The sequence below is a fragment of the Schistocerca nitens genome, chromosome 2, assembly GCF_023898315.1.
Source record: "Schistocerca nitens isolate TAMUIC-IGC-003100 chromosome 2, iqSchNite1.1, whole genome shotgun sequence".
Lineage (NCBI taxonomy): Eukaryota > Metazoa > Arthropoda > Insecta > Orthoptera > Acrididae > Schistocerca > Schistocerca nitens.
This window is the reverse complement of record NC_064615.1, coordinates 683,763,617-683,789,136: the sequence shown is the minus strand read 5'-3', so window position 1 is coordinate 683,789,136 and position 25,520 is coordinate 683,763,617. Positions and strand designations below refer to the sequence as shown.

General features: G+C 40.8%; 1 protein-coding gene across 1 annotated transcript in view; it reads right to left on the bottom strand.

The window, feature by feature from the left end:
* The window catches only part of LOC126235248 (glutamate receptor ionotropic, kainate 2-like), a 309,725-nt gene that overhangs the window by 272,376 nt on the left and 11,829 nt on the right, over positions 1-25,520 (bottom strand). The window contains exon 2 of the mRNA XM_049943979.1: positions 21,454-21,614. Coding sequence (XP_049799936.1) covers positions 21,454-21,526 — 73 coding nt within the window. The 5' untranslated portion in view covers positions 21,527-21,614. The remainder of the gene's footprint in view (positions 1-21,453; positions 21,615-25,520) is intronic.

The window sequence follows — 25,520 nt, the reverse complement described above, 5'->3', positions numbered from 1 at the left end:
GAGCGGTGGGACACAGCACCTACGAGTTAGCGATGAAGTGGGCACTTTCCCGTACCACCATTTCACGAGCGTACCGCGAATATCAAGAATCCGGTAAAACATTAAATCTCCGACATCGCTGCGTCCGGAAAAAGATCCTGAAACAACGGGACTAACCACGACTAAAGAGAATCGTTCAACGTGACATAAGTGCAACCCTTTCGCAAACTGCTGCGGATTTCAATGCTAGGCAATCAACTAGTGTCAGAGTGCAAACCATTGAACAAAACATCGTCAATATGGGCTTTCGGTGCCGAAGGCCGACTTGTGTTCACTGGATGACTGCACAACACAAAGCATTACGCCTTGCCTGCGCCCGTCAACATCGACATTTGACTGTTGATGATAGGAAACATGTTGCTTGGTTGGACGAGCCTCGTTTCAAATTGTATCGAGCAGATGGACGTGTACGGGTATGGAGACAACCTCGGGAAGCAATGGACCCTGCATTTCAGCAGGGGACTGTTCAAGCTGGTGGAGGCTCTGCAATGGTGTGGGACGTGTGTATTCCGACGGACTTGGGCAATTCCAGCAGGGCAACACGTCCAGAATTGCTACAGAGTGGCTCCAGGAACACTCTTCTAACACTTCCGCTGGCACCCAATTCCCCAGAAATGAACACTATTGAGCATATCTGGGAGCCTTGCAACGTGCTGTTCAGAAGAGATCTCCACCCCCTCGTACTCTTACGGATTTATGGACAACCCTGCAGGATTCACGGTATCAGCTCCCTCCAGCACTACTTCACACATTAATCGAGTCCATCCCACGTCGTGTTGCGGCACTTCTGCGTGCTCGAGGGGGCCCTACGCGATATTAAGCAGGTGCACCAGTTTCTTTGGCCCTTCAGCGTATAACCGCATCGGAGTCGCACCGCGTTGCATGTGCCCTGCAGCAACGCCCTCAGACGGAAACCTTTTGATAGCCCATTATTTGTCGGTATTTATTTTTCTGTTAAATAGCTATACCAGATAAAGGCCGATTTTCCTTGGTTATTTCACTATAAAACATGACAATTTTTCAGTTCTATATATCCTTTTAATTTCTGTTTTGTCTTTGAAATTATTTTCATGGCATTTTCATATTGGCATGTTTATGATATAATTAATTTTCTTTCGGGTTCAAGCCTCTCATATCCAAGTTACTCAGGTCATTCAACCATCCATACTAAATTATTTTTCCTTCCTCAATTCATCTGTTCCTGTATGAATTTAGAGTGTGAGGGATTATCTTCTGTTCATTTTTGGGAACTAGACATAACAAACCGAGCAAAACCTGGGGAACAGGAACAGTGTCTCGAGGTTTCCAGCGATTAGAGGAGCTAGGAGTTATCTTAACTGCCTCTAACTTATCATCCCTATTCCCGTTTCTTTTTGAGTTCATTCTCCCAGGACTGGTTTACCTCACCTGATTTCCTTGCCCTTCATTACGGGCTGCAATTGTCCTGGATCCTACCACTTGACGTGCTGGCTAAAAGTGACTCTACCAGGAGTTTACACGCTCCCGCCAGCAAAGCTTTCAGGGGCATAAAGGGGAACGCAGGGCTCACAACCAGTGGCAGCTACCGGAGAATACGTTTTGGATTCGAATTTTGGAACTTCTTGTAGTGGAGTAAATGGAAGAGATTAAACCGGAAATTTTTTAAGTAGGGTCATGCAGAATAATGGTTGTCCTGTTTAACTGCAGCTTGCAGAAAGAAAAATGAATCTAAGAGATTAAATAAGGATTATGAAGAGTTACATTCTAAAAAAAAAAAAAAAAAGGAATCAGCTGATGAAACAATATTAAAAAAAAAAAGGAATCAGCTGATGAAACAATATTAAGGCGAGCAGTACAGGAACAGGAAAACTAGAATAAGTAGAGCTCCTTACTTGGAAGGCACAAAGCAGCGCTCTGGAGTGCCTCGGTCTGCAGTGTGAGGGGAAGGGGTAGGACTGCGACGCACTTAGTACGTGCCCGCCGGTGACAAACATTCATATAACTGTCAGCCGTGCGCCTGGGAGCTTACGTCCCTGCGGCACGTGGCCTGCAGCTTTCTGCCAAAATGATCCTACCAGGCTCGCTGCGTTATTTTCAGAAGCAGTTTTCACTTTCTTTGGCTGCAGTGACCGATACTGTAGCCACTACGAAGACTAGGAAATTGCAATTATCAATTGGATACTTACCACAGAACTTAAATAACACCACAAATAAAGTAAGTGGGAAACAAAAACACACTTCATGAACAGAGTACAAGTAAGTGCTCGAGAGTCTACTGTGCAACGCTATTTAATACAAAGAAACCTAATTAATGTAATAGTTTAAGTACTTGCGAAAACTATTAATAATGAATAACTTTCATGTTACCAGCTTGCAGCTTCTTTCTTGTTACATTATTACATGCAGCGTTATTTCTATCGTTTTTTTTTTTTTTTTGTAGTGTGTGTTTTCGAAACATTTCATTCAGTCAGCACGTTGGTCCCACAAACCGTTATTTTCTGGTGCAATATTCCCTGTATCGCAGGATAATAAAAACCGTATTGGAAGAAAATAAAACTGTCGCTCCAAAAAATACAGGAAAAATGATTAGATCGTTTAGGAATGCATCCCTGGATCTTGAGGTTTGTGGTGTTGCGTTTACCCAGCTCTTACTTTTCTTTCGTCTCCAACTTTCCCTTATAGACTTCCTTTCTCTCGCAGATGATCGCCGGCTCGGCCTGGCTTCCCTTCCATGTGACTGATTTTCCTATTACAAAGGAAGTTAAATTTCGTGCTCTGTGATATTAAAGTATGCTCCTTCCTTAATATGATGGTCTTCTTCTGTAATGAAACGTCTTCTTTGTAACTAAAAAGTTTTTGTCGCCTTTCTTCTTAAAGTGTTTTTTTTTTTTTTACTGCAAGGATTCTTCCTACATAAATCTGAATTTAAACTGTATTTCTTAAAAAAATACATTAATTAGTAAATAACAAGTTTAAAAGAAACGTCTGTAAATCAGAGCGCCCTTCTCCTGCATAACAACTTCTTCTTCCGTCGTAATGTGTATGAAAGTAATACAGGGCCCTTCTTTGTGGTAGTACCATGTAAACAATCTACTTTGATGCAAGATTTATTACCATGACACTGTCACACTTTCTGTGATTAGACAGTCAGAAATATGTCATATGATGGCAAACGACTATATCCTGTGAAGTCTGACGAGCAATTATCTTTCTTTCGTAACTTTAACATCGGCGCTAAATATTGGGTGATTCAAAACGGAAGAACAAAAAAATGTTCAAATGTGTTTGAAATCTTATGGGCCTTAACTGCTAAGGTCATCAGTCCCGAAGCTTACACACTACTTAACCTAAATTATCCTAAGGACAAACACCAACCTGACACCTGTTCCATCTGATAGTTTCAATACCACTCCTAGTAATTCCGTAATTTGTAACACTTACAGTACGTCTCTGTATCTGGATAGTGAAAAGAATTTTCTCTCGGTCACCATGCGCAACATATTCGTATCGCTTCAGACTAAAAGACACGAAGTTGCACTTTACGTAGATTTGAATATATTCTCTAGTAGCATGGACGCCTGTATTTCAGCTGTTGATATTTATTATTACTTATCTTGAAAAACACAAGTTATATATTGTAAATAAATGCTAGGCGATTGAGGTAATTTTGAGGTATATATGGATTTAAAAAAAAACATAATTCTAGACATTATTCCTCGAATTTGTTAGTCTTTTTTAAACGTTACAAATTTGTCAATTTAGGCGCTCGCAAGCAAACTGTTCTTGTTTTAGATCCTGCAGTATATCACGGAAAGGATAGGTGTGTTGTCGCTTGTTAGGCTGGCGGGGAGACTGACTGATGAGTGTTTCACTATCGCCTCCTTTAGTGATACCACTAAGTAAGGTGAACCGACTAGATAAGAAGGCCAAAGAAAGGCTTGAAGTTGACTATGTATCAATTATTTTTCTCCAATGGACAAACACACACACCCATGCCCAAGGGAGGACTTGAACCTCCGCCGGGACCAGCCGCACCGTCCATGACTGCAACGCCATAGACCGCTCGGCTAATCGCGCACGGCAAGGAAGAACAGATTTCAGTTGTTTATTGCAAACTATAAACGACAGAAACACATTGCGCATGTCAGTGAATAGAGGAAAGATCAAATTTTACCACAGCTGCCCTTTTGTTTTTAGCAAAATGGCAACTACACCACAAGAGAAATTATTTTGTTTGTTGGATTTTTAGATTTGTGATTGGCATATAAAAAATCCTTGGTAGATGGTCGCATATGCAGTGGGAAGAGCACTGATCGCCTACGGAATTCTGATGAATATGTCGAGCGTATTCGAGATGCGTCCTCACGGGGCTTCGGATGTACACAGGACGGGCAGCCAGAAGCTGTAACATCCACGAGATGAATTTTTGGCTACAGTGCGACGAGAGGAAATTATGCCTCTAACAGTTATAAACATTATCTATTCAACGTATGGAAAAACAGTGAAAACTTATAAATATTAATTATTTATATAATATTCTATGATGTAACTGGACATATCGATGTGTATCATACAAAGACAATGATAATTGTAAATTCCTTTTATGATCTGCGTTTGTCTTCCTTTGTTTTTACCTTTTGTTGGTTGGCTTTTGTAGGTTGCGGACGCATATCGAACAGAGGTCTGTTAAGAAACTGTAATTATTTGTTAATTATTACTTGAAAATAGAGATCATTATTATTATAAACATGAGTGAATAATTATTTGCAACTTTAATTCCTCTCTCAGTAAACATTATCTGTGTTAATTATTTCTTTCCGCTGCAACGAGCGCAGCCATTGATGATAGCGATTTGTACCGCGTTTTTGTCTGTGTTTTCCTTAGATACAAATCAAATGTTTGCTTGATGAAGTCTAAAAAGTGCACAATACGAAAGTATAGTTTCTGTAAAGTTTAATAAGCATTTAAAATACGTATTTGCTCTAACAATAGAAAGTCTCTATCAATTGTCTGCCGCCATTTTAACAATTGTCTCAGCGGCAAATTCAAATTACGCAACTCTGCAGACATAAATGCCGAACGTAATACAAATGTGTAAAAATAAATGTGCACCGATGGTTCCGAACTCATTTTAATGAAAATAAATCGATTCATATGGGTTCTTTAAAAACTGTGCTCATAGCACGATCGTTATAACAAAGTTATCTAGCTGATGTATGGAGCCGAAATTAATTACGCACGAGTTGCGAAGAATATTGTTTCAGGTAACATACGTCAGTGTTGTGCGCGGCTGATATTCGGTGGTTTTAATGATCATTTTGCTGAAGATAACTGCTTCCATCTTCATCAATAGTTGTAAGGAATCTTTTGTATGAACTTTGATTTAGTGACACTTACACAACTTACAGACAACACTTTAACACGACGTTAACTTGGAGTTCTTTAGCAACTAGATCAAATCTTTAGCCGGGAGAAAATTTATTTAGTAATTACTTAATGTAATAAAATAAGATTATCATTAACATTTACAAATTAGTTAAATACCAAACCACTGAATAAAACAGCGAACGCCACACTGGCGCCCAACGTGGGGCCACCAATGCACATTTATTTATTTTAATAATTGACATTGTGATCTATTTCAGGTACGGAGTACCAAAACAAACTATTAATCATTGTTTATTTACTTGTTTCATGAGCATTGACATCTTCATACCGAACTGCTGTACAAACCTGTATCTGCGCTGGTGCGTGTCGCAGGGGTAACTTCATGTGAGTAGTGCAGTTCACCACCCTCTCACAAGTAGGAACAGATGTTCATGTTCTGTGATTACATAGCAGCACTCAAACAACATTCGCTGCCGCTGCGAATGCAGTTATAAATTCAAATCAGTACCTGCAGCGATAAGTAGTAATAATTGAATATTCGGGCTGCGAGAATAATATTTTTGAGTGTTATTTGTGTATATGTGTTAGTTATAATATTATTTTGTGTCAATTGGTGCTTGTCAGTGATTTATATATTTGTTGTGCTATATTGGTGATAGAATGGTTAAACAATAGAAAAATAAACCGAATGAGCATACTGATGCAGAGATGACATCAGAGTCTCAGGTAGAACAATCTACACATATTTCTGTCGAATTGTTAGAAAATTTAATTATGAATGATAATTTAGAAACTGATGTCCCGAGTGATAGTAAAACCGAGGAGTTGCCAAAACACACTGACACTCCTGCATTCAACCAGTTAGGAATTAATGACAATATTTGTTCTGAGCAAGGGGCAGAAGTTAGTAATGCTCAAGCTACGTCGATACAGGATATGCTAACAGCATTTTTTGAAAAGTTTACTATTAAAAAGCAGGAGCGTGAAAGACAACGTCAGCAGGAAAAGGAAAAACGTAGACAGGAAATGCTTATAGAAAAACAGCAACAGGAGCTCAAGGACCAAGAAAAGGAAAAGAAAATCATGGAAGATATAAACAATATTTTTCGTGAAAGAGATAAAGAAATTGTCCGTAGGATAAATCAAGTGTTGGTCGATCGTGATAATGCTGTTACTACCCATTTTAAACAGGAGATCGATACAGTAAAAACCACTGTTGAATCGTTAAGGGGCTCCGGAACGCCCTATACTTGCAATGTTAAAATAACGCTTATAAATTACATGTTTCCTCACAAAGTATTTGAGGTAGGAAGTTGAACTTTTTATAGATTACTTATTGGAATATGGGCTACAACTTAACACAGGGATTTTACAAAATTTTTGTTCAGTTATTAAATATGATTTTTTTTCAATTGTAATGAAAATTCACAACATTTTTTGGCAATTTTTTATTTATATATTCAAAAATATACAGTTTTTTGGAAAAAGGCTGTGTTACATTATGCAGAAGGTACTGTGTAACATTTACTGAAAGTTTGAAACAAATATGTTTGGAAGATCCTTAGAAAACATGTAATTAGCATGAGAAAATAAAAGTTTTGGGAATCGAGCGACAAAGATTGGATTAACTTTTTAGTGCATTCCAGGTCCATAGGATGGATTATCTTCATCCTCTGCAAACTCCTCCTCCAGCTTCCTCTTGTTCCTCCTCCTGTTTACTCTTGCTTGTATTTCTAGACTCTTTACAGCCCTGTCTGCAGCCCGAAGGCGTTCCTTGTCTAAAGCAAGCATCGCTCGTTGTTGTATTCGTAGATTTTGCTACCATTTTCTTCAGTCGCAGTTACTGCAACACTGTTCCAAAAGGTGGTCATGTATGAACACTTATCACATTTCAGTTGTATTTCACTAGCAAGTCCTACGTGCTTTATTATGGAGAGTTCCAGACCAACTTCACTACAATGAATACATCTTACACAGTTTGAAAAAATTCCTTTGAGAACCGACATATCAAATATTTCATTCACATCCGATTCGCCCATAAAACATTCATAGTTTTCACTCATTGAACCAAGCTTCTTCTGTGAAGTATTTTCTTTCCCACTTTGACTGCTATGGGCAGGTGTACTTGAGAGGTTAGGTTCACTCACTTGGTTATCGTCTTTATTGTTTACAGTAATAACACATACCTTTGGCTTTCCAACATTTCTCCTTTTCTTAAAAGCCTTCAGAAGATTTCTAATAACTTTACTTTTACTCATTATTATACTTCAACAAAACAGACTCAAGAAACAGAATTAATTACGAATATTTTCGAGATAACGACAGAGTAAATAAATATGAAACAATCGACAATCACACCAGCGATATATATTGAACCATCACAGGTTAGCCACAACACATACTTTATCTCACATCACTAAAATGTACCTGATGAACACGGACGTTAATAATAACACCATTTGACAGCAGTTTAACAGCGCCACAGTGGGTCACGCCCATGTAGAACACATTTCAAAAAAAATTTAAAAGTAGTTGTAGTCTTCGGAATTGAATAAATTATATATCTATTAAAAGGTAATAGTCTGCATATTCAGAAAACGCAAAAAAGTTAAAATTGAACTTTTCATGATTTTGAGCCTTTCCGGAGCCCCTTAACAAACATTCCAGTTCAGGTCAATAGTCTTGAAACTGAAGTATTCAGTTTCAAGACTATTGACCTGAACTGGAATGTTTGTGGGAGACTAGTCAACCAATTCAAAGCCTTGGCTACCGCTGTGGAAACAATGCAGGAGGACATTCCCTCGGAAATCCGAAAGCAAGTCCGAACAGAAGTAGCCAAGGTGCTGAGCTCTGAAAATCAAAAGTTTGAAAATCTGACAGTATGCAGTAATGACAACACTGGTACTGACAGGTATAAGATCGCAGATAATCTAACGGCGAATTTTAATGCACCAGCAGGAAGACCAAATTTTGGTAATCAACCGATATTACCAGAGCAATATGTGACACCAAGGAACAATAATACTGGAATAGAATGTACTTGTAATCAAGTAACCACACCACCTGCGAATGATAGCAATTCCATGCACTTAACTACTTTGATGCATGAAGAAAGCTTAATTAAGCATAGACAGTTTCAAATATTTAACGAAGAAAGCAAGAAAAACATACATCCAGTAGTTTTCATTCGAAACTTCAAAAGTGTGCTTCCAAAATCATCGTCGGAAGAACAGAAAATACAGTTTGTGGTTTCACATATTTCTGGTGATGCGTCACTCTGGGCATTAAATGCACCAGAAACTTGCAAGACTTTCCACGACTTTCACAAGGCGTTCCTTGAGCAATTCTGGTTAGCGTCTACTCAAGAGCGACTCCGTAAAATTGTTTACAATGTAGAAGTGTACAATCCGAAGTCAGGTTCCTTAAGAAAGTACTTTGAAAAATATATTAACATGACCCGGTACTGGGACGAGCCAGTAACCACCAGAGACTTATTACGAGTGTTAAAAGCTAGATTACCCATACATATTAGAGAAAAATTATTTAATGTTACAGACACCGATCTGAAAGAATTTCTGTCTGTAATTGATTCTCTGTATCTAGTGCAAGGAGACGACAGAAAAAATTCTGACGTGATCAGCAATAATAATAGTCCTAATAGAAAAAATTCATGGAATGGAAATAATGGAAATAGGGGCGAAGGTAGTCCATAGAAAAATAAAAGTAAAGCTTATAGTAACGGAAAATACAATAATAATAATAGTAGTAGGAATCCCTACAACCAAAATTTTGGTTATCCTAATAATAATAATAACAGTAATTATCAAAAGGCCGAAGAACACCAACAACCGAATGGTAATCAGAGGCCATACCACAATGAAAACCCAAACAATAACAATAGCAACCGAAAGAGACGAAATTACAACAGGTCAGACAGTCCATATAAAGACAAGCCTAAAAATATGGGGGGGGGGGGGGGGGGACAGTGAATATTGGCGACAGCCAGGGCCAAATCATTGGCAGCCGCAGCAAAAATCTATCAATTCAGGTCAGCCAATAAATTATGTACAGGCCATACCTATACCAAGCAATCAATATCCACCGTGGTGGGATCCAACCAGGCCTCCTCCCACTGAAAACTCACAAAATGTTACAACAGTGGAGGTACCTTCGGAAACAAAACAAAACACTCAGAAGCCAACAAACTAATTTCTGTCCCTGTACGCCTTCGCCAGGTGACCGAGGCCAACAATGAAGGCAATAGGTCGACAGAACAAAAAAAAACATGATACGGTATCAGGATGGCAACAGGATCGAAGATGAGCTATATCAGGAACCTGCTGTCTCTGATAAGCCACAAAGGGAAAATATCCAAGCAAGTGTCACCGAAGCTGTAAATGGTGTAACAACTACTATTCTGCTTGACACAGGTGCGAATGTATCAGTTATGAACACGCAGTTTATCAAGAACGTATCGGAGATAAGGAGATTGCCGATTTTGCCGGTTGCAAATTGTAAGGTTATAGGGGCATTGGGAAAAAAAGGCGCAGAGTATAAAATACCAGACACAGGTGGAAGTTTCCTTGGAAATGATCGCTTATTATGCACGTTCCTACTAATGGATAACTTGTCAGTACCGGTGCTTCTGGCTCTTGACTCCCTTCGGGAAAGAGAAGCTGTAATTGATCTCGCCCGTGGGACATGTGCACTTAAGTACCAACAGCGACCCATAACATTAATGCTGAATCGGGAGTCCGTTGCGAACCTTCTGCTGATGAGAAAAATGAATCTTTCTGTCAGCAAACAGAAGTTGTTAGAGTTGGATCATAAGCACCCACAGATGTGTCACAAAAATCGAAATAACGATGTACCCAGCAACATGAGTGACATCGTCACAACAATAGAAGAGAAAGTACAGGAGGCAACTTGCATTAATGCTTCAGAGGCTAGACAATTAACAGAATTATTATCCGGATACCTCGAAGTATTCACCGAACGCCCTGGAATCATAAAAGATTACCAGTATAATATGAAAGTATATCCGCACAAGACCTATTGCAGAGCATCTTACTCGGTCCCCTGGACTAAGAAATACAAAGGAACAATCAGAAGTGCAACTGCACTACCCCATAACTGTAAATACAATGTTTATAGTAAAATAATTAGCATTAATAATTTGATAATATTATGTATTTATTAGTTTATAAGCTTTTATGTCAAGTATTACACTGCAATGTTGTTGAATTATTTGAACAAGGAGTAGAGAATCCCCATAATAAATGTATTTTTACTCTAAAAGGGATAAATAACTTGATAAACACTTGAGTGTTGTTGCATTAGACGTGAGGAATTTTACCTTTCTATACGTAGGATAGAAATAATTAAAATGCTTAAATAATATTTTTGTTCGTGTGTAAGAATGGATATAACAAAAATATTTTCATAAGTTTAAGTCACGTAGTCGCACACACGTAGCAAGTGTTTGTGGTGTGTGAGCTGTGTGACTGAAAAAATAAATAAATAAATAAAAAATAAAATAAACTGCTTTCACCACTAGCCAAGCGAAATCTGAATGTGTACTGATTTACGTACACGGTTTCATTACGAAGTCATTTAAAATGCTCTTATGAGTAACATTCCGGTTAGATAAACGGAACATGAACATCTGTCCCAAAAACATGGTAAATAACAATCCCAATAAAAAAAGTAAAAAATAGAAATATATAAATATATGTATCTGTAATAAAAATGGAAATGTACTGTTATCTGGACTGTTCAGTAATGATCTCATGGTCAAGATAATGTAGCAGATTCTGAAAGTTTTATATTGACTCATGTCCATGTCACAGTGTGAAATTTTAAATTTTGTTATTCAGTCATGGTAACATGAACTTATGTGCAAGTGTAGCAGACCTCATTACTTGAAAAGTGTGATTTGGATATATATTGTCTATGAAGTACTGTGGAAAACTACTGACAGCAATCAGAACAGTGAAACGTGTTTCGCAGGAACTAGTGACGCGTGAAGAACTGTGATTTACATTGTGAATAATGATGAACAGTGATAAAAACTGTGATCACGTAACCTTATGAACGCTCTGAACGTTGAGTACTGTTGACTGTATTAATAATTAATTTGAACTGATGACCTTTAGTAGTTTGATATGAAGCGCCTCTGTGTGCCAAATTTAATGTGACAGACTGTACAGCCAGCCGCGCCGCAAAACAATAATGCAACGTTGGCTACCCAGCGCGTCGCGAAAATATTTACATTCCGCTTAAGTAAACGAAGCACACTACGGATACTTTTATGATTAACGGTGCAGTGTTCAAAATGTGCATACTGTGATAAACTTACATGTGAATCACTACGTTGTGTTGAACAGTGTCAAAATACAGAACATACTCCAAAAACAGTCTAATTCCATTCGTGTGAATGCAAGTGAAATGGACACTAACAGACTTTTCCACAGGATGAGAATAGTAATTATCTTGTCACTGATGCTTATATTTTGACATTTCATGTACCCGTCTCAAAATGAGGGACGTGGGAAAGGAGAAACAAGACCTGCTGCAGCGTGACTTCTAGCCAGTAGCAGATCCAAACCACGATGCAACCGACGGCAGCCGACGCCGCACCGACTCGGACGGGGGCGGTCCAGCCACTACCTGTCTGCGGTCCAACGGCTCGACACGGGGGCGGTCTTACGACGACAGCAGCAAATTCTTATGACATTCGATAATTGAGTGATTTTGGAAATTATGATATACCACATTCGATAAATTTTATGATATACCACCATGAAAAAACATTCATTACCTCCGATGCTTACAACAGAGTCATAAATTTGGTTTTCCACCATATTATATTACAATCATATCAAGCCTGACTGTTAAAAGTAGGTGTCTGCATTTTCTTGAAGACCCTTGGGCGGTTTTATTCCCAGTGTATAATGCCACGTTGGCTACCCAGCGCGTCGCGAAAATATTTACATTCCGCTTAAGTAAACGAAGCACACTACGGACATTTGTATGATTAACGGTGCAGTGTTCAAAATGTGCATATTGTGATAAACTTACATGTGAATCACTACATTGTGTTGAACAGTGTCAAAATACAGAACATACTCCAAAAACAGTCTAATTCCATCCGTGTGAATGCAAGTGAAATGGACACTAATAGACTTTTCCACAGGATGAGAATAGTAATTATCTTGTCACTGATGCTTATATTTTGACATTTCCTTCCTTCTACCCAGTGACATGCGCAAGGTGTTTCTAATTTTCAGTTTTTCTGTAATAAACAGCTGAAATCTATTCTTTCTCTTCGAATCAGCTTGTATAAAAAGTCACCTTATGCTTACTCCACCAATTACAAACACGAGGCGAACTTCTACCATGTTGGCCGGCCGGTGTGGCCGAGCGGTTCTAGGCGCTTCAGTCCGGAACCGCGCGACTGCTACGGTCGCAGGTTCGAATCCTGCCTCGGGCATGGATGTGTGTGATGTCCTTAGGTTAGTTAGGTTTAAGTAGTTCTAAGTTCTAGGGGACTGATGACCTCAGATGTTAAGTCCCATAGTGCTCAGAGCCATTTGAACCATTTTTTTCTACCATGTTGCTCAACATTGTTAGAACGATTTTCAATAATATTTTGTTTTTATTTACAGTGAATTTAGAAGAGTAGCAGTATTTTTTAATTCTGAACGTGAACCATATGACATTTTTCATGTTTTTGAAACGTTGAATGCATGCCAACATGTTTCCACGTATCTCTGGAACTCACCTTTGGGAATACGATGGTGTCGCCTGCATGTACTGACAAGTGAGGCGCCCGGTGTAACTAGATGTGAGAAGTAGTTTCGGTTGCATATTTCACGGTCGTTGTACAGCGGTACGACCAAAAGAAGGAAGATTAGGACCCAACATAGCGTCAGCGACCAGGTCGTTCGAAGTGATGCTCAGCGTAGGTTTGGAGAAGGCTAGGGAAGGACATCAGGCGTGTTCTTTTCTACTTTTTATTGAGCAGTTTAGGGAAACAACAGAAAAACTAAATCTGGATTACCGGTACGCGATTTGAACCAGATCCTCTCAAATACAAGACCATTACATAACCAATGCGACACGTCGCTCACTATATAATCACTGCAGCTTTCCCTCATGCTATTTTAAACAGAAAGTTAATAAATCAATAAGAAACTGAGTCAAAATAAATGTCACCGTGCGACAGGAAATTTAATTCTGTGGCTCAGCTGCTTCATCAACGAAATCGGCATCGATCTTGTAAACTTGGAGAAAGTGTTCGCTGTGTAAAATGTAAACGAATATTGGTAAATCTTAAACTAACAACTACGCGTTAAGTAGCAGAAAACGGACCCCTCGTCATGAAAGCACATTTCACACTTTTCCTACAGCATGTCCAAATAGCAGCACAACACCTCGGCGATTTCATGTTCATCCAGCAGCTGCTGTGCAACGAGTGTATTTTTAATGTCTTTTTTGATCATTAAACAACCTCACACCAATGTAATGTCAAGATGAAACGTATAGTAAATTTATGTAGATATATTAACTCAGCATTGAAGCATTTTGCGACAAACCGAATCAGACTAAAGCGGCTTGGCATTTTGAGATAATACTGGTTAGAAGTGTTCAATTGCATCCTGTCTGGGCATCGGTGTACTGATTATCTGCGACACTACTTGAATTCTTACTACTGCTTCATTATACATTGTGAGGTGAGAGTATTATGCTTGGATATGTTGGGCAGCTACAGTAGGACCTGTTCCGGCTTTCACCAAAACATTTCAAATTTATTATCATTTCAGATAATCATCTTAATTCGTTCAGCACATCAAAGTGGTAGGTAATTTAGTTAGGGTCGTTCCAGCCGCCCCTTCTTTTGATATTGTTCCTTCCCACTCTCTCAACACAGTCACAGCGAAATGGAAAATGATGAAACTCAGGCACGAATTTTAGTTAATGTAGATCATGAAGACAAAGGAAAACGATAAAGTGAATTGCCGAGCGAGGTGGCGCAATGGTTAGCACATTGGACTCGCATTCTGGAGGACGAAGGTTCAATCCCGCCTCCGGCCATCCTGATTTAGGTTTTCCGTGATTTCCCTAAACCGCTCCAGGCAAATGCCGGGATGGTTCCTTTGAAAGGGCATGGCCGACTTCCTTCCCCGTCCTTCCCTAATCCGATGAGACCGATGACCTCGCTGAGTGGTCTCCCCCCCCCCCCCCCCCCCCCAAACAACTCAACCCATAAAGTGAATTCATCGAATTAAACTGAAAAGTAGCAAATATGGTTATTTCACGTCCTATTTAAAGAGCTCTGCAACTACTCTGAGAAATTCTTCCAGTACTTTTAAATGGGTAGAAAAATTTGAGCAAATACTGTGAGGAACACGATATGAGATTAGTTTTTAAATATTTAATTCATCGATGATAATAGTGGCTAAGTTCCGCGGCTGCGGATTCAATTACTTGTCACATTTGATGTGGGCTTACGTATGCAAAGACTCGTTCCGCGTTTATATCCACCTTCAGTTGATGAATACCATACTACGATTTTGTCGACTATATCTTGAATGCAACAGCTACCTTTGCACCTCTCGTTCTTTTTTTCTCATCTATACACATATAACACTCTTTTAGCTTCACAAACGCACTGATGCAAGGCAGCATCGGCTAAAAGTCTTTGTCTGTGCTCCTCATATAAATGGGAAAAATGGCACGGAAGACAGGATTATACGTCTCTCTACTCCAGAGTCAATAGTTGCAGCCTTGTCGCTATCTATTTACTTCCAGTAAAATTCTGAGATCCGAGCACTGGACTGAAAAACGCCACCCCTAACATTTCAGTGCACCACATCCAAGTGACTACTAGAAATTTCCGCCGGTTAATTTCTACAACAACTAAAATTCACACAACCACACTACGTCCAAATTTTCACGGGAACAAATGTAATTTATTGGCTTCAGTTAAACCTTGTCAAATTGACGTCGTTCACCGAACAGCGCCTCCAGCAAGTTACTGAGTCCACCACCTGGTGTACAAGGCCCCCGCTCACAAAGCAGCAGCACTCGAATTGTAGTGCAAAGTCGCAAAGAGCCATGCGAACATGATACAATAACTCAGAACACTTATTGTGTCGATGCTAAATGTGCCTCCTCAAATAAATTGATCAATTTTTGTTCAAAACTTTTTGCTTAAAAATATTTCAACAACAACTAACCAGTTTGTTTCAAGCGACACGTTTGGGCACTGACGTAATAGGTGCTCCGAAAAGTAACACTCTCCTTGTCGATTGAAAGCGACTCTGTCCCCGCACAATGGAGACGTACTTTCAAACTGTTTCGACCTTTCCATTAAGAAAAATTAAATAGCCTGATCGCCAAGGTCATCTGATTACCCCCTTGTAATACGGAAAACTCTTAAAACGTAACTTTTGAGCCACAGGCCCCATGACTCGTCTCCTACTCTCGCGAGGGCTGCCGCAAGCTCCAAACCTGCTCCACGAAACTGTCATGAAACATTCAGGTCGCTCTGACAACCACCTTCAGGACTCGAATGCATGCATCTGATCGGCCACATCCTACTACTACCAAAAGTACTCTCTATAAAGTCCTGCTTCCTACCAGGACTCGCAGATGATTTCTTCCAATGAGTGTTGGAAAACACGAACCGCTTACCGTTCGGGTAACTTACAACCCCTCAAGGCAGCCTGGTAGACCTGGAACACAACCCATGTAGAAGGAATGCAGGGGTTTTAAAATTTTATATTTGTGGTCCACTGCTTGGACGTGTATTGAGAATGAAAACGTGGTCGAAGTAGGCTGCATACTTTTTATTATCCGTCCAATTGGCCAGTTTCAACCGTGAATCATCTTCAAGCATGTATCTAAACTTAATACAGAAATTACCAGGTCATAATCTCATGGCTTCCCCCACGGTTATTATAAGCCAGCACTGGCGTCCACAGTAAGGCATAGGACGAGCCTATGGGCGTTACCAGGAAAGATACGAGGTACGTTCAAGAAGTAAAGGAACTTTTTCTTAAAGAACCTTTATTTACTTAGCACCATCAACTTTGTCCCCCTTAAAGTAATCCCCACAGATGTAATACACTTGTGCCGTCGGTTTTTCCAATATGGAGAGCGCTTCTGGAACTTACATTGCTTTATGGCGTTCAGTTCCTTCTGTGATTATGTTTTTACCTCATCAGTGGTGTCAAAACGACGTTCTTTCGTGGTTCTCTTCAGCCTTGGGAACAGAAGGAAATAGCAAGAGGCCATGTCCAGCGAGTACCGTAGTTGAGACACCAGAGCACTTTTGTTTCTTTGCCAAAAAATCACGAACAGCCATTGAGATCTGAGCGGTAGTATTACCGTGGTAGAATTTCCACGAGTGGTTTTGCCACAGTTCTAGAAATTTTCTTCGGACTGCTTCACGCAGACGGCGCATAACTTCCAGTCAGTATTACTTATTGACTTTACGACCATAAGGAAGGTACTCATGATGCACTATCCCATTGTAATGAAAGAAAATAATGAGAAGAACCTTTACATGTGACTGAAGTTGTCGAATTTTTTTGGTCTTCGCTCATCAGGTAGCTTCCACTGAACGACTAGGCATTGGTTTCGATGCCATACCCGTATACCCTGTTTCGTCACCTATTACAACGTTCCTTAGAAGTACTAGATCTTTGCCGACTTCAGTCTGCAGTTCCTGAGTTATGTCTACGCGATGTGGTTTTTATCTGAAATGCAACAATTTCGAAACAAACTTTGCTGCTACACGTTTCATGCCCAAAAGACCCGAAAAAATTGTCTTGGCACGAGCCAAATGAGATGCCGATGTCATTAGGAGCCTCTCCGATGGTGACTCGGTGATTTTCTGAACCATTTTCCCTACTCTTTCCACATAGTCGTCGGTAATTGATGTGCTAGGGCGTCCAGGGCATCTTCTCGACCCTCTCTGAAACGTTTATACCACTCGTAAACTCTTGTCTTACTCACAGTAGATTCACCAAAAGCCACAGTCAACATTTCGAATACGGTGCTGCACTTTATTCCATTTTTCAAGTAAAATTTAATGCAAGTTATTTTATCCACCTTTTTCGAAAGTAAAAATTCGGCGAGCACTTGAAAACACGAATAACCTTTTCGAATGTCAACAATAAACTAAATATTCAAAAGAGCTGAATATGAAAACATACATCAGTAACACATGTACCAAAAACGCAAAAAAAAATTGAAAATATGATGTATAAAGCCCGCGAAATCAAAATATTCCCGTTACTTTTTGATCACATCTCATATGTTGCACTTTGTGTGTGGCACGGCAGGCAGCTGCTGCAGTGGAAGCTTCTATCAGGTCCACAGGGCCACGGCTGTCTGGTAACTGGTGGGCACCACCAACCCTTCATGTGTGAATGTGAAAGTCGCCATACAGCTTCCCGCACCGCGGCTACTTACACAGTGCCGTTTACATGGCTGCCGGGAATGTGTTAAGTGATGTAATACAGTGTAGACCATATGTACACTGAGGTGACGAAAGTGGAGGAGAAGGAGATTAATGTTTAGCGTCCTGTCGACGGTCATTGGAGATGGAGTACAGTCTCCGATTAGGGAAGGATGGGGAAGGAAATCGGCCGTGCCGTTTCAAAGGAATTATCCCGGAATTCGCCTGGAGCTATTTCAGAAAATCACGGAAAACGCAAATCAGGGCTGCCGAACTCGGGTTTGAACCCAGCCGAATGCAAGTCCAGTGTGCTTACCACTGCGCCACCTCTCTCGGTTGTGGCAAAAGTTATGGGATATCTGTAATCTTCTATTCCCCAGAAACTCGACGTGGCATGAATTCAACAAGTAGTTGGAAGACCCCAGAAAAATGCTGAGCAGTGCTGCCTCTATACCCGTGTATAATTGCGAAAGTGTTGCCGGTCCAAGATTTTGTGCACCAACTCACCCCCCAACTATGACCCATAAATGTTCGATGAGATTCGTGTCGGGCGATCTGGGTGGCCAAATCATTCGCTCGAATTGTTCAGAATGTCTTCAAACCAATCGCAAACGTCTGTGTCCCAGTGACATGGCGTCTTGTCATGAATAAAATTCCATAGTAGCTTGGGAATATGAAGTCCATCAATGGCTGAAAATGATCAATGCTCGGTTCATTGGACCAGAGGACCCAGCCCATTCCATGCAAACACAGACCACGCCATTATGAAGCCACCGCCAGGTCGCGCAGAGCCTTCTGGACAACTTGTGTCGACGGCTTCGTGAGGTCTGCGTCACACCCGATCCCTACCACCAACTCTTACCAACTGATATGAGGACTTATCTGACCAGGTCACGGTTTTCCTGTCATCTTGGGTACATTCGATATATTCCCGAGCCTGGGAGAGGCGCTGCAGGCGATGTGCTGTTAGCAATGGCACTCATGTCGGTCGCCTGGCCTCGTAGCCCATCAACGCTAGATTTCACCAGACTGTTCTAACGGATAAGTTCGTCGTATGCGCCACATTGACTTCTGCTGTTATGTCAAGAAGTGTTGCTTGTCTGTTAATACTGACACCTCTACGCAAACACCGCTGCTACCGATCATTGAGAGAAAGCCGTCGGCCACTGGGTTCTCCGTGGTAAGAGTTAATGCCCGAAATTTGGTATTCTCGACACACTCTTGACAATGCGGATCTTGCAATATTGAATTCTCTAACGATTTCCGAAATGGAATATCCCATGCGTCTAGCTGCAACTGGCATTCTTTTTTCTAAGTCTAAAAATTCTTGCCTCGTGATGACTAGGTGTTGTGTGATGTCCTTAGGTTAGTTAGGTTTAAGTAGTTCTAAGTTCTAGGGGACTGATGACCTCAGAAGTTAAGTCCCATAGTGCTCAGAGCCATTTGAACCAGTTTCTAAAAATTCTCGTCGTTCCTCCATAATCACGCTGGAGCCTTTCTCAAGTGAATCACTTGAGTAAACTTAGCGGCTCTGCCAGTTCACTGTTCTTTTATACCCTGTACGCGTTACTAGCGCTACCTTTATATGTACATTCTGAGCTACTACGGACGAGAAATACCCATTTACGAGCTGCGCTGGGTCGAGAAAACCATTTGCGACGTGCTACGGTTTCTCTCTATGCGGGAGATCGGAAGAAACACACTGGTTGCACTGGGTGGTCACAATAATTTTAGTTCAATATCAGTTATCTAGTAAAACTAGATGACTCGAGCTCCCACGTGCTTCTGCGCGATAAAACAAAATAAAAAACAATTATCACCCAGGCACCTACATAGCATGCATCTCCTTGGAGTTCCGTAAAATGTGGTTGGACTTCTTTACTAAATTGGCTACGATAGGTCTGAGGGATGCCAGCCACATCCGCTGCACTATCCCCAGTAATTTTAAATTAATTTCAAGTTCATAAAAACAAATGTTAGCATGGAGGAATAATTTTTAGTGAACAACCACAGCCTTAACTAACTGGAGTTTATTTTAACTTGTTCAGGACAGCTTTGACTGAAATACTGTTAAGTGTTCTTGATTTGACCTTAGATATTTACCGAGTTAGTTCAACAGCGCCACTCAAATATTAATCACAATCATTCAGCAGTTATTCACTTATCGTTTCTTTTAAAATAGCTGAAACTCCAAGAAGAACAAAGTTCCGAGCGGAGAATACTTCTAGAAAAATAACAATAAACCAAACACAATCCGAAGTCAAACCGCAAGCTGAAATCATTATGCCCCACAGCGGTTGTTCAGAGTTAAAGTTCGACACGACTTCGCGGTACGAAAATATTGTAAGTTCAACTCGCGGGTGGAATTTTCACAAGTCTCACAAACGCACCAGAGAGAATTCTTCACAGTCCAGCAGCACCCAACTCGCGAAAATCACAAGTTCCACGCGACCTCGCGGTCGCAAAATATTCTAACAAGTAAGTCCAATTCGTGTACGGACTTTTGCCAGTTACACGTGCTACCCCTTTCAACTCAATTGAATGACTGCCCCCTACCACAGAAAATGGCTGCCATTAAAAGCCCTCGGTTTGAACACTTTGAAGTCAAATCAAGTTTGTTTGCACACAAAATTTACTTTTACATTTAATATAGATACAATAAAATGTATGCAACACTTCTATTCAGACGGAAATTTTCCGCTGAATTCAGATTGATCATCAAAATGTCTGTACGGGACCTTATTCTCATATTATTAAAAATTATGTGTTCTTCATATAGAACTTTACATTATTTAAAATATACTTTCAATGCTTAAATAGCTGATATTATTATTGTATTGCCTATTTCCTTCTGTCTACTTTTCCATACTGCCGCTATCTTTATAGTTCTTATTTTTTTGTTATCAAAATTCTGCATTTTTAATCGCGAAAACAGCATTCCGGCTCCTCATTTGAATTTTTAAAACTTGTAAAGAAAGTTACATAGATACCTTAAGACTACTCATTCAGACCTTTCATTTGACACCTCGTTCGTAAAATTTTGTCAGAGCGTCTCCAAGATGTCCAATTCCCAATCTTACTTAGTTATTAAAATACTCGATTTATTATAATTCAAAACTACCAAAGGAAACGCAGGCGCGTTTATGTGAGCACAACCGGCTAATTTTCCGCTTTAAAATGAGTCTACAAGCTCCTTTGTGCCACATTGGGATCAGTTTATATTTATTTCTGGATCATACATTTACTTTAGCTCTATGCTAAAAACGGCTCCGAGAAAGCCCGCCATGAGCCTCCGTGCCGGCCGTGGAGTTTCCCCGTCACGTGGCTGGACGCCAAACTGACCGTATTCTTTTTATTTAAAGTACCGCCATCTGTTGGTCAGTGCTGAAACTAGGACGATTCTGCTGCTGTCAAGACACGCCAGATTCTTGACTGCCACTTTGCCGCGATTTTTACCACAGAAACTGCGGTCTTCACATCCGCCCGGAAAGTCTGTCACCTCACAACATATCTCTACCCCGTGACTTTTGTGACCTCAGTGTAATTGGTGGTTGTGCAACTGTGTGGGCGCCACTGACCTATGCGTAGACCACCTCCAGCCGCTCCTACTAGCACCACGAGCACCATCAGCAGGGACGCGGGCCCCCACATGGTGCTTCCTTCCTTCTTCGCTCTTCCTTCTTCTGCAGCCGTGCTGGACCACGGTCCTTCACCTTCGCCCCGATGTAAGCCCCTGAAACTGTACAATTCGTGTGCTCGACAGTCTCCAAAAGCTATGACATTCGTCCATATAAAATTGAAATGGATCGACTGATAACACTCTGCTATTTGCGTGTTATGAAAAACTGGCGAAAAAAACATACACCAAAAATATAAATCAATTTATACGAAAGTTTTCTTCTTCCCACATAAAACCAACATATTCAAACGGCTAGCACTGAAATCTACACTGTGTAGCCCAGTTAAAGGATTACTTCCTCGAAACGCTATAGTTCTCTTCCACAGTTTTAACAAAATGTCAGTTTGGTTTCCAGAACGGTTTTTCACCGTAAAATGCTATATACTGTATATTTTCACTAATGAAAGAGTAACCGGAAGTCACCCGTTGGGATTTCTTGTGATCTCTCAAAGGCTTTTGATTGTGTAAATCATGGAATACTTATAGATAAGCTCAAGTACTGTGGTATGAATGGGACAGCGCTCAAATGGTTTAAATCATACCTAACTGGAAGAGTGCAGAAAGTTGAAATAAGCAGTTCACATAATATGCAAAAAACTGCTGATTTCTCAAACTGGGGAACAATCATGAACGGGGTGCCGCAAAGTTCGGTCTTGGGTCCTCTGCTGTTCTTAATATATATTAATGACTTTCCATTCTATATTCACGAAGATGCAAAGCTGGTACTTTTTGCCGATGATACAAGTATAGCTATCACACCCAACAGACGAGAATTAACTGATGAAATTGTAAACTATGTTTTTCAGAAAATCGTTAAGTGGTTCTCTGCAAATGAGCTCTCATTAAACTTTGACAAAACACAGTATATACAGTTCCACACAGTAAATGGAATGATACCATTAATAAATATAGACTTCGATCAGAAAGCGGTAGCTAAGGTAGAATATTCAAAATTTCTAGGTGTATGCATTGAGTTCAGCTACTTATGCTATTAGGGTCATTGCAAATTTTGGCGATATACATCTCAGTAAATTAGCTTACCACGCCTATTTTCATTCTCTGTTTTCGTATGGCATCATGTTCTGAGGTAACTCATCATTGAGTAAAAGAGTCTTCATTGCACAAAAGCGTGTAATCAGAATAATTGCTGGAGCTCATCCAGGATCATCCTGCAGACCCTTATGAAGTTTGTTCTTAACAATCCGAACGAATTCAAAAGTAATAGCAGTATACATGGCTACAACACTAGGAGAAAGGATGATCTTCACTACTAAAGGTTAAATCTAACTTTGGCTCAGAAGGGGGTAAATTATGCTGCCACAAAAGTCTTTGGTCACTTACCTAATAGTATCAAAAGTCTGACAGATAGTCATTTAGCATTTAAAAGGAAATTAAAAGAATTTCTGAATGGCAACTCCTTCTACTCATTAGATGAATTTTTGGATATAGTAAGTGGGTAATTTCCCTACGCCCCACTAAAAAAATTAATAATATTAAGTTTCATGTAATATTTTCTGTAATGTAATATCTTGTATAGACACCTTTTATTAACCTGACACATTCCACATCATTACGAAGTGTCGTATTCATGATCTGTGGAACAAGTACTAATCTAGTCTAATCACGACGAAGACGTTTGACTTTTGGCTCAAACATGCCAGTAACCAACCTCTGTAATGGTACAAATGCATGACGCCCTGCGCGGGCTGAAGAAAACATAAGCGCCCTTTCCTAATTCGGGTGGCGCTCGGATTTCGTCGAATGGGTTTGAACAGCACCTTGTGGTTCCACCGTGTACACTGGATCAAAATCTGCATTTACAGTGCGCTCGCCGGCCGGTGTGGCCGTGCGGTCTACGCGCTTCAGTCTGGAGCCGCGTGACCGCTCCGGTCGCAGGTTCGAATCCTGCCTCGGGCATGGATGTGTGTGATGTCCTTAGGTTGGTTAGGTTTAAGTAGTTCTAAGTTCTAGGGGACTGATGACCACAGATGTTAAGTCCCATAGTGCTCAGAGCCAGCCACAGTGCGCTCCAAAGGGGTGCCCTCACATTCCCTGGGATTTACGGCCCACTGTGTCCTTAGAGAAGGGTTGAGTCGGCTGGAGGGTGTCAGCAGTGTCAGAGGTTGTCACGAACGTCGTCCTGCTGCTCACCACACTGGAATCTTTCGTTTTAGAGCGCGAAATGTCTGGGAATCAACGCTCGGAGGAAATTGGTGCTTTCATTGACGCCCTTTATGCCACCCCCTACGGCCTTTTCATGTCGATTCTCAGCGGCGATGAGCCTGAAATATTTTTCTCAGCCACTCGTAAGGAAACCGCTTGACTGCAACCGCAAGCGTTGCAGTTCTGACCTCCATCAGAGAAGCGTCAAAACCAGGGTTCGAATGTGGCTAAGAAGTGGTGTTACGACCTCCCTATCGTATGACACGTCTACGGTGACGCTTAGTAGAATTTTGGCGAAATTTGGAGCTAATGTGGCATCATTTACCCATATTTTACCTCACATCAACTTCCGAACTCTGGCCTTTTTCTCTCATGTGTCGATACCATCCTGTTTGAAGCGTCGGTCGAATCCGAGGGTGACGTTGCAGCGCGCCTCGCCTTTCCACAATTACAAAGGCAGGCAGTACGCACGTTTGAAACAAATTACAAACTTCTGCGTCACAATGGGAGACAATCACGGCGTTTCAAGAAAGTTGTTTCCGCAGTACACATGCCGAAAGATCTGAAACTGAGTGTGTGTGTTACCGCCTACATGTTCTAAGAGTAAAGTAATGGAGGGGGCAATGCAAAATGTCTTCTGGACGAGGGGAGGAGGCTTAGGCATTAATATCAAACAGAAATACAATTCGTTGAAAAACGTATTTAGAAATAACATCCAACTCTCGGCACATAACTAAGAGTAGGCGTTTTGAGTATAACACCACATTTTACTAAAATTGTAGCTCATCCAAACGTTTTCAGCATAAAATAAATGTATTTTAAACCGTTTGCATTATTTTCTACAACTAAATATTCTGGAACTGTCCAAGAGTTGACGTTTTAGTACAGCTTTTGTAATATTCTCTTAATTGTTCTTCTATAACCACTTATAAGTAACTGTAATGAAAATAATAACGGAAACATTAAACTAAAAATTTTAAAATAAATATTTGTAATTAAATTTTAAGAAAAACTCTATTTTTAAGAGGTGTCACGTTTAAGATCGCTGCCTCCCCCATAAACAAACCCTGCTGAGGTGGAGTGCCTTGGTGTGCCTCTACTGTATAGATGCGGCCAGAACGGAAGGCTATCTATGACGGACCAGCGTCATCCATAAGAATTCCACTGTCGTTTGGGAACATGACGTTGATGAATGGCTACAAATGGTCTCCAAATGGCAGCTGGGCCAGAGGACCCAGTCCACTCCATGTGAACACAGCCCGCACTATTATCAAGCCACCACCTGCTCGCACACTGCCTCGTTGACAACTTGGGTCCGTGGCTTCATGGGGTCTGCACCACACTCGAACCCTACCATCGGGTCTTACCAACTGAAACCGGAACTCATTTTACCAGGCAACGGTTTTCCAGTCGTCTAGGATCCAACCGATACGGTCACGAGTACGGGAGACGGGAGAGGCGCAGCGGGCGATGTCGTGCTGTTAGCAAAGGCGTCGATCGCCTCTTGCCGCAGCCCATTAACGCCAAATTTCGCCCCACTGCCCCAACGGATACGTTCGTCGTACGTCCCTTATTTATCTTCGCGTTTATTTCAAGCAGTGTTGCTTGTCTGTTAGCACTGACAATTGTGCGCAAACGCAACTGCTCTCGGTCCATAAGCGAAGGCAGTCAGCCACAGGATTGTCCGTAGTGAGAGGTAACGCCTGAAATTTGGTATAGTCGGCACACTCTTGACAGTGTGGATATCGGAATACTGAATTCCCTAAGGATTTCCTAAATGGAATGTCCCATGCACCTATCTCT